This window comes from Microcebus murinus, chromosome 19 (genome assembly GCF_040939455.1).
Source record: "Microcebus murinus isolate Inina chromosome 19, M.murinus_Inina_mat1.0, whole genome shotgun sequence".
Lineage (NCBI taxonomy): Eukaryota > Metazoa > Chordata > Mammalia > Primates > Cheirogaleidae > Microcebus > Microcebus murinus.
In genome coordinates, this window is record NC_134122.1 from 190,982 (window position 1) to 201,736 (window position 10,755).

The 10,755-nt window shown below is 43.9% G+C and overlaps 1 protein-coding gene across 5 annotated transcripts in view; it reads right to left on the minus strand.

Annotated features, from left to right (window-relative positions):
• LUC7L (LUC7 like) overlaps nt 1-1,877 on the minus strand; it is a 37,002-nt gene extending 35,125 nt beyond the window's left edge. For 4 of the 5 annotated variants that reach the window (XM_075994897.1, XM_075994896.1, XM_012737771.3 and 1 more), the window contains exon 1: nt 1,700-1,877. In XM_075994897.1, the coding sequence (XP_075851012.1) occupies nt 1,700-1,760 (61 nt within the window). In that variant the 5' untranslated portion in view covers nt 1,761-1,877. Of the gene's footprint in view, nt 1-770; nt 842-1,699 lie in introns of all 5 variants that reach the window. The other variant, XM_075994898.1, reaches the window with a different exon arrangement.
• Between the last annotated feature and the right edge of the window lie 8,878 nt (nt 1,878-10,755).

The window sequence follows — 10,755 nt, forward strand, 5'->3', positions numbered from 1 at the left end:
TCATTGTGCCAAAGTCGTCAGGAAGTCAGAAGTAAAAGGCTGAGCACTCAAAGGTCATTAGCCCCACATCTACATGTGGGCATTGTGAGGTTCCAAAGACCCATGCCAATCAGAGGGCCACAAATAACCACATATGACTTACATAGCTGGTAATTTCCACCAACAAAAGCGACTCATTAATCTTTTTGTATCGAGAGATGCATAGATAGGCAGTGTTTTGCCAAAAATTACATGAAGAAAGCTTTCTAACTTTACCGATGACTATTAAATAATCTAGACCTATTCTTCCTATCCCCCTTGCAGCCCCACCCTTAACAAAGAGAGTTGGCACCTGGGAGTCACTTTTAACAAGACAATACCAAAAAAAGCAAAAAAGGAACTAGGTTAGTCAATACACACTGTGAGTTCCAACACATACTGTACCCATCTGCATTCTTCAAGACCTCAGCTGCAGAATTTTATGCCCGCTGTTGAAAAGTTTTAAAGGAAAAGTTTTCTTGCCCACACCTGCAGTAAGGAAGTCAGGGGGAATGATACATAAAAGTAAAGGCAAAGTGGTATGTGACAAATTTTAAAGGTAAGCTGTGTATATGACACAGAATTGTGTAATACTAAAGGAGGAATATATTTCAGGATTTGCAAGCATCCAGGATTAATGTAGTGTCTTTTTATTGAAAATGTTTTCTTTCTAAACTACACTTTTAAAGTTACTTGTGAAAAAAAGCAAACACTTTTTTGTTATAACAGCTTAGAAATTGGTTGTGACTCACGGCTCGATGAACATGAGGCTTTTCTGCAACTCCCTTGCAGATTGATGTAGGCAGGCAAAGATACACTGAACCTTTATAAATAAAATAGAGGGGCCACAATTGTTCAGTTTGTATGAAATAAAAATATGGGAAGCAATTCAAAAGCAACTCAATATACAAAGAAAGCTAAAAAGCACTTATTCACCTATGAAATAAAGTGCAAAGAATCTGCACAGCCCTGCGAATGTGCCAGTGTGAACTTACAACTTCATTACTTCAGTAGAAAAGAAAACACAAATCACAGCAGGTATATAGTTTTGCAAAGATGCAACCGCTTTCTCCGAGACAACCATCATGATTTTGCACTCCTCCCTACAGTACAACCTACCTACCGACTGCCAAGCGCTGGCTAAACAGAGGCTCTCCTGTGTGGCAGGGGGAGGGGGAGGCTGGAAAAATACTCGGCAGGAACCCACGTTAGAAAAGCTCATTTTACAGCTCCCCTTGCAATGGTACAGAACAACAACGGCCCGGGGTCTGGAGGCCCTTCCAGCTCCCGCGGGTGTAGCTTCTTCCCCGAGGAGCCTCGGCGAGTTCCGCCACCCGGCTGCCAGCGACCTGGCAGCCTACGCTGGTTCCAGTGCCCAGTTTGCGGAGGGGCGCCGGCTGGGGAGGAAGCCGCAGGACGGTAAATGGGAGCCCCACCAGCGGTGCGGACTCCGAAGGAGAAGCCCGCCCGGGACCCACGGCTGGACAGGAAAAAACCCGGCCACGGCCGCCTAGGAGGCGAACAGCCTTAGACAAAGGCCCGGCGCCCGCTGTCGGCGTGCGGGAGAGGGGGAGCGGCGCCTCGCGCAGGCGCAGACAATCGCGGCCCCCGCCTCAGGCCGCCCGGCGACCTCGCCTCACTCCCGCCCCAGCCCCTCGCCTGGCCGGCCGCCCTGACTCACCGTCCCGAGCCGTGCCCATGAGCTGGTCCAGCAGGGCCCGCATCTGCGCCTGGGCGGACATGGTGGCCGGCGGGGGCGGCGGTGGGGGGACCGCGACGGCTCCTCAGGGGGCGGCGGAGGCGGCGTGGCAGCAGCGACGAAAGATGGTTGCGTCGGCCTCGAGCCCGCTCGGCTCTTTTCCGCCGCGGGGGACGCCGGGAGGAAGTACGTTGCGCCGGCGCGCGGCCTGCTGGGAAATGTAGTTTCCAGTGAGAGGGCGCGGAACTTAGGCTTCAAATGGTTCATGCGCGTTGCCCAAGGGGCAGAGCCAAAATCCCAAACCTGATTTTACTTTGGATTCCAAGACCTCAAGTTCTGTTCTCTACTGAGGCTGAACTGCAATGAAACTTAGTCAATGCAAAACCAGAGAATATAGCCCGTGCTTTTCTGGCTATCCATGAACCCGCGAGCGTATTGTTCAGCTACTGTGACGCTCGGTGTTTTTCTTCCCTGAAATGGGAATTCTAAATGTGCCTGTCACGTGACTTATATAAAAGTTAAAGCAAGCAGGGAACTGATGTTAGGTTCTGTGATTACTACTTCGTGGTCATGACTGTCAGGTCGCATCCTGCCATCCAGAGGGTAAAAGGAGACATACATGTAGGCAATTACTGAAACGCCCCAAGGAGGAGGAGACTAAGACCGCTAAAAAATAAAAAAACTAAGATACACCTAATAAAATTAAGTTCTGAATTTGTGCATCAAAATGTATGTGAAAGTACAAAGGAAAATATAAAGTACAAAGTCCCTTGTATATGAGAGAAAATTCTATTTTGTTCCCTCTCTAAATTTTCATTTTACTTGACTATCAAAGGCTGTAATTGTTTCTCATATTATAAAAACAGCAACTGAGAATTGTCGAAAATTAGGAATGCCATAATTCTTGGAGTAAAAACCACACTTATACCATCAATCTTTGTTTTTCTTTTCTGACCTCCCATTCTCTCTACAGCCCATCAATCTTTAAAAGCCTTGAACCTGCCCGAAATCCATTTCAGTAGCTGAAGTTTCCCTATGTCTCCTCCTCTAATTAAGCTTATTTTTTAAAATATCAGCATAAAGGTTATAATAAATCTTGTTTAAAAATTCTTCTTCAGGCCAGGCTTGGTGGCTCATATGTGTACTCCCAGCACTCTAGGAGGCCCAGGGAGGAGGATTGCTTGAGGCCAGGAGTCTGAGGTTGCAGTGAGCTATATGATGAGGCCACTGCACTCTAGCCTCAGCAACAGAGCAAGACTCTGTCTCAAAAAAAAAAAAATTACTTGATATTCTTGTGATATAAAAATTTTTTTAATTGAAAAATTGAAAAAATTATTCAAAGAATGCATCAAGCCCACAGTTTTACTGGTGAATTCTACTAAACTCTAAAAAAACAACAGATCATTTCAATCTTTTTTTTTTCGTTGAGACAAAGTCTCACTCTATTGCCCAGACTAGAGTGCCATGGTATCAGCCTAGTTCACAGCAACCTCAAACTCCTAGGCTCAAGCAATACTCCTACCTCAGCCTCCCAAGTAGCTGGAACTACAGGCATGCGCCACCATGCCAAGCTAATTTTTTCTATTTTTAGTTGTTTGGCTAATTTCTTTCTATTTATAGTGGAGACAGGGTCTGGCTCTTGCTCAGGCTGGTCTCAAACTCCTGAGCTTAAGCAATCCTCCCGCCTCAGCCTCCCAGAGTGCTAGGATTACAGACGTCAGCCACTGTGCCCAGCTAATCATTTCACTCTTATATAAACCCTTCCAGGCCAGGCACAGTGGCTCACACCTGTAATCCTAGCACTCTGGGAGGCCGAGGCAGGCGGATTGCTCGAGGTCAGGAGTTCAAAACCAGTCTGAGCAAGAGCGAGACCCCGTCTCTACCCATAAATAGAAAGAAATTAATTGGCCAACTGATAAATATAGAAAAAATTAGTTGGGCATGGTGGCACATGCCTGTAGTCCCAGCTACTCAGGAGGCTGAGTCAGGAGAATCCCTTGAGCCCAGGAGTTTGAGGTTGCTGTGAGCTAGGCTGACGCCACGGCACTCTAGCCCAGGCAGCAGAGTGAGACACTGTCTCAAAAAACAAAAAGAAAACAAAAACAAACAAAACCCTTCCAAAATATAGAAAAAGATGAAATACTCCCCTGATTAATTCTATGAGGCCTATATAAACCTGATACCAAAACAACAAAAGGATAGTAAAATAAAAGGACATAGTGGGCTCAGTGGCCCATGCCTGTAATCTTAGCACTTTGGGAGGCCAAGGCCAAAATATTACTTGAGCCCAGGAGTTTGAGATTGCTGTGACCCAGGCTGACGCCACTGCACTCACTCTAGCCTGGGCAACAAAGCAAGACTCTGTCTCAAAAAAAAAATACTATATAGAAATCTATATACTTTATTTCTATAACCACAAACAACAGAAGACATAATTTATTTTCTAAAGGCATCATTTTAATTATATATATTTATATTTAGAGACAGGGTCTCCCTCTGTTGCCCAGACTGAGTTCAATGGCAGACTCCTGAGTAGCGGACTACAGATGCATGCCACCAAGCTTGGCTATTTTTTTTTTTTACTGTTGTAGACACAAAGTATGTTGCCAAGGCTGGTCTCAAATTTAAGTGATCCTTCTGCTGCCCACTGCACAGAGAAGAGCCAATGTACTGAGATAGTCAGGAGTGCAATGGAGTTTTATTCCGCAGAGTGCCAAGCAAGGAAGACAGAAGTTTCTCAAATCTGCCTCCTGGAGAACTTGGGAGACAGGGTTTTTAAGGATAATTTGGCGGGAGCATTAGGCAATATGGCATTAGGCAATTAGGTTTGTTAATTGGGGCAAAATTATAGGGATGTGTAAATCATCTTCTTGTGTTGCTTCAGTCCCTGGGGTCACAATTCCGGTTGAATCAGTTTCTTGGTATTGGCCACTGGTCTGGGGAGCCAATAAGTCTGCTGGAATGCAGGACCTGAAAGGTATCTTAAAAACTACCCCTTAGGTTTCGAAAAGGTGATGTTATTTATGGAGAAGTTAAGAATCTTTATGACCACCAAGTGCGTGGCTCCAGAGTGGCAATTACAGGGAGATGGTTACTAATTGTTATCATTATTTTTAGCTAGATTTGTGCATTATTTTTAGCTAGGCCCTTACCACAGTTCTCACCTTGCACCCCATTATAGGAGGGCGGTTTCACACCCAAAGTGCTGGAATTACATACAGGGGATAAGCCATCTGGCCATTTTTTTCCTTTCTTTCTTTCTTTCTTTCTTTCTTTCTTTCTTTCTTTCTTTCTTTCTTTCTTTCTTTCTCTTTCTTTCTTTCTTTCTTTCTTTCTTTCTTTCTTTCTTTCTTTCTTTTTCTTTCTTCCTTCCTTCCTTCCTTCCTTCCTTCCTTCCTTCCTTCCTTCCTTCCTTCCTTCCTTCCTTCTTTCTTTCTTTCTTTCTTTTTTTTTTTTTTGACAAAGTCTTGCTCTGTTGCCCAGGCTAGAGTGCAAGCATTGTCATAGCTCAGTCCAACCTCAAACTTCTGGATTCAAGTGATCCTCCTGGCCAGGCACAGTGGCTCACACCTGTAATCCTAGCACTCTGGGAGGCCGAGGGGGGCAGATAGCTCGAGGTCAGGAGTTCGAAATCAGTCTGAGCAAGAGTTAGACCCCATCTCTACTATAAATAGAAAGAACTGATAAATATAGAAAAAATTAGCCGGGCATGGTGGCGCATGCCTGGAGTCCCAGCTACCTGGGAGGCTGAGGCAGGCAGTAGGATTGCTTGAGCCAAGGAGTTTGAGGTTGCTGTGAGCTAGGCTGATGCCATGGCACTCACTCTAGCCTGGACAACAAAGCGAGACTCTGTCGCAAAAAAAAAAAAAAAAAAAAAGCGATCCTCCTGCCTCAGCCTCCCAAGTAGGTGGGACTATAGATGCATGCTACCAAGCCTGGCCAAGCAGCATTTTAAAAAATTTTTATTTGTATAAATGTATGGGGTGCAAGTGTAATTTTGTGACATGAATAGATTACGTATTGGTGAAGTCAGGGCTTTTAGGGTATCCATAACCCAAATAATGTATAATGTACCCCTTAAGTAATTTTTCACCTTCTACCCCCCGCCAATCTCTCACCCTTCCAAGTCCCCATTGTCTAGTCTATCATTCCACACTAAAGACACTATTTTCAAAAGCAATGAAAACCACAAAATACCTAGGAATAAATCTAACACAATATTCAAAACATTTGCATACAGGGAAAATAAATCTTATTAGAAGGCAATAAAGAAGGCCTAAATACGTGGATACATAGTCCATGCTCTTGTTTAAGATGACAGGATCTTGTCAGTCTGCCCCTACAGGGATTTAGAGTCAGTATGACTCTTAAAAACCCTAACAGGGTTCTTTTGTGAAACTTGGCCTGATTGTAAAATTTTACTGAAGAATAAATGGCTGAATTTTTCCCACAGAAGAATAAGGGAGAATTACTTGCCTAACTAAATATAATATCATGAGTCATTATAAGGATATTATAATTGACACTATGTGGTCTATTGACCCATAATAAATGAATGAGGCAAAGAGCATAATCAAAGGAGGTTTCTTTTCTTTCTTGTTTTTTTTTTTTTTTTTTTTGAGATAGAGTCTCACTCTCTTACCAGGACTAAAGTGCTGTGGTGTCAGCCTAGCTCACAGCAACCTCAAACTCCTGGGCTCAAGTGATCCTCCTGCCTCAGCCTCCCAAGTAGCTGGGACTATAGTCATGCACCACCATGCCCGGCTAATTCAAAGGAGGTTTTGTAAGCCAAAGTTGAGGTTGCAGCCAGGTAAAAGACAAACCACACACAAATATGTGGCTGCTTTTCCAAAGGGGGAATTTGGAATTTTCAGTATTTAAAGGAGAATACGACACACAAGAAGACAAAAAGGCATGGGCAAGTGAGTAGTAAGACAAAACTGTTACATTCTTGGGAGAGCCAGGAAAGTCTACATTTTGCATAAGATAAGGTGAATGTTAAAAGAGAAAAAGGGAGTGAAGGAAGCGTCAATTGTGTAGATGTCCCTGGTAAATGGAAGAATGCTTGATCCTGTATTGCAGGAGTCCTCAAACTTTTTAAACAGGGGGCCAGTTCACTGTCCCTCAGAACATTGGAGGGCTGGACTATAGTTTAAAAAAAACTATGAACAAGCCGGGCGCAGTGGCTCACGCCTGTAATCCTAGCACTCTGGGAGGCCGAGGCGGGTGGATTGCTCGAGGTCAGGAGTTCGAAACCAACCTGAGCAAGAGCGAGACTCTGTCTCTACTATAAATAGAAATAAATTAATTGGCCAACTAATATATATAGAAAAAATTAGCCAGGCATGGTGGCGCATGCCTGTAGTCCCAGCTACTCAGGAGGCTGAGGCAGAAGGATTGCTTGAGCCCAGGAGTTTGAGGTTGCTGTGAGCTAGGCTGACGCCACAGCACTCACTCTAGCCTGGACAAATCGAGACTCTGTCTCAAAAAAAAAAACTATGAACAAATTCCTATGCACACTGCACATATCTTATTTTAAAGTGAAAAAACAAACGGGCAAAACACCCGTACATGGCCCTGGGGCCATAGTTTGAGGACACCTGCTGTATTGTCTCTGTTCTGCACCTGGGAAGATAAATTTATAATTTATTATCAGTGTGGAATCCAACAGACTTAAGTTTTAGAAGCTAGACATAGCCTGCAGACCTAAAGCTACAATTTGTACATCTTTGCTTATGGGAGGCCAGAAAAGAATATCCTTAATGAATGATGTTTGGGGCTAGTCCTTCACAGGTACCTGAGGCCTTTACCTTCCTTTTTGCATAAAGAGTTGGAGCGGTAGGTCCTGAGATTTTTCTTTTCTTTTACCATTACTAACACAAGAAAAGGTTGAGAGAACAATAGAATGAAATAAATATCTATAAACATCCCAGAGGAAAGTTGAGGATAAATGAAATATCCCAAAATACTGCAGTACTCTTGTAACAAGCCCTGACCTCTTCAGACTTTTCATTTACTAAGAAATAGAACTGTGGCTGGCTTGGCTTGGTGGCTCACACCTGTAATCCTAGCACTCTGGGAGGCCAAGGCAAGAGGATCACTCAAGGTCAGGAGTTCAAAACCAGCCTGAGCAGGAGCAAGACCCCATCTCTACTAAAAATAGAAATTATTTGGCCAACTAAAAATATATAGAAAAAATTAGCCGGGCATGGTGGTGCAAGCTTGTAGTCCCAGCTACTTGGGAGGCTGAGGCAGGAGGATTGCTGAGCCCAGGAGTTTGAGGTTGCTGTGAGCTAGGCTAACGCCACTGCACTCTAGCTCGGGCAACAGAGTGAGTCTCTGTCTCAAAAAAAAAAAGAACTGTGGCCATTGTCCAGTTAATCGTTCTGATTCAAAAAGACAATACAATTTCTCTTAACTCTCTGAGGAGGTGAGGTAGTACCACCTAGATTAGGTCCATAGGAATTGGGGAGATGGGAGTGTTATCCTTCTAGGTATTTACCTTCCAAAGCAGACCTGGGGTCAGGCACTAAGAGACATTTCTAAGACTTCAAAAGTCTGGACAAGAGTCTGGCCTCTGGATAGATTTTATTTACTAGCCAAAGAATTACAGTGGGAGGAGACCCTTTCAGGAAGAGAGGAGGACAGTTGTCTTCTCCTCTTTATCAAGAGAGAAAAGTCACTTCTCTTCATCCCTTATCTATGATGTGCTTGGACACTCATGTAGAAAAAATGTCAATCAGCTCTCAATGTGCTGTCCCAGGGGTTAGAATTGTGGGGGAGGAGACTTATCTTAAAACATTCCTTTCTCCTGATTCCAAGTCTTTAGACAAAGCTTTATTTCTTTAATGAATTACAAATAACAGAATCTTTGTATAACCTATAAGATCCCTGCTTCCAGATGTCCCACCTTTTCGAGCCAAACCAATGTTCACCTTCCATGTATTGACTTACAATTTTATCTGCAGTTCTTGTCCTCCTACAACATATAAAACCAAACTGTAACCTGACTGTCTCAGGGCCACTTACTTAAGCCTTCTTGGGTGTCAGCTCCCTGGACTGAGATCACACATATTGGCTCGGAATAAACCTCTTTTTTTTTTTTTCAGGACAGAATCTCACTCTGTCCTGGCTAGAGTGTAGTGGTGCAATCATAGCTCACTGCAACTTCAAACTCCTGTTCTCAAGGGATCCTCCCACCTCAGCCTCCAGAGTAGCTGGGACTACACACATGCAGCACCATGCTTGACTCCTTTTTTTTTTTTTTTTTTGAGACAGAGTCTCACTCTGTTGCCCAGGCTAGAGTGAGTGCCGTGGCGTCAGCCTGGCTCACAGCAACCTCAATCTCCGGGGCTCAGTGATCCTACTGCCTCAGCCTCCCGAGTAGCTGGGACTACAGGCATGTGCCACCATGCCCGGCTAATTTTTTGTATATATATTTTTAGTTGGTCAATTAATTTATTTCTATTTTTGGTAGAGACGGGGTCTCGCTCAGGCTGGTTTCGAACTCCTGACCTTGAGCAATCCGCCTGCCTCGGCCTCCCAAAGTGCTAGGATTATAGGCGTGAGCCACCACGCCCGGCCGACTCCTTTTTTTAATTTTTATTTTTGTAGAAATGAGGGTATTGCTATGTTGCTTAGGCTAGTCTCATACTCCTGGCCTCAAGTGATCTTCCTGACTTGGCCTCCTAAACATGCATATATGAATTTTTTAATATGACAAGTGTCATTGCAGATGGCTAGTATCAATAAATGATACTAAAACTCTTGGTTATCCATATGGAAAAAAATTGTTAATAGAAAAAAACCTGCAAAATAATTTTAAAAGGTTTATTCTGAGCCAATATAACTTACCATAGGCCCTCTGGTCCACAAATCCAAGAAGTCTTAAGTGGTCCTGAGGCAGTCAGATTGTTTTGTTTTATACATTTTAGGAAGACAGGAATTGCAGGTAAAAATCACAGATCAATACTTGGAAGGTATACATTGATTTAGAACAAACAGTGAGGACATCTCGAAGCAGGGCACTTACAGGTTATAGGTAGGTCCAGAAATTCTTTGATTTGTAATTACTTAAAAAAATAAAGCTTTGTCTAAAAACTTGGAGTCAGTAGAAAGGAATACTTAAGGGGGTCTTCTAATCATAGAACAAGCCACAACATACTGACTCAAAGTGATCTGTTAAACAAATTGATGACCAAGAAGTATGACTTAACCTCTGTCTTGCCTCACCTTAGGTCCAGTTTACAATTAAACTCCAAAAGGAGGGGGTATAAGGAATCCTGTCTGACCTCCTTCACTTCATGTCCAGGAACTCAGTTTAAAATTTTTTCTGGGGTTCCCTTGGTTAAGAGGGGGTCCATTCAGTCTGGGGTATGAGCGTGTGTGTTTATGATTTTATTTTTAGTACTGAATCTGTTCCAAATTGAAATGAGGAGTTAAATGTTAAATTTAAAACTTTGAAACCATTAGAAAAAAATGTAGGAGAGCTGGGCACTGTGGCTCACGCCTGTAGCCCTTGCTCTCTGGGAGGCCGAGGCGGGCGGATTGCTCGAGTTCCGGAGTTCGAAACCAGCCTGAGCAAGAGCGAGACCCCATTTCTACTACAAATGGAAAGAAATTAATTGGCCAACTAAAAATATATACAGGCCGGGCGCGGTGGCTCAAGCCTGTAATCCTAGCTCTCTGGGAGGCCGAGGCGGGTGGATTGCTCGAGGTCGGGAGTTCAAAACCATCCTGAACGAGACTCCGTCTCTACCAAAAATAGAAAGAAATTAATTGACCAACTAAAAATATATATACAAAAAATTAGCCGGGCATGATGGTACATGCCTGTAGTCCCAGCTACTTCGGAGGCTGAGGCAGGAGGATCGCTTGAGCCCAGGAGTTTGAGGTTGCTGTGAGCTAGGCTGACGCCACGGCACTCACTCTAGCCAGGGCAACAAAAGTGAGACTCTGTCTCAAAAAAAAAAAAATAAAATAAACTTGTGGGCCGGGCGCGATGGCTCAGGCCTGTAATCCTAGCACTCTGGGAGTGA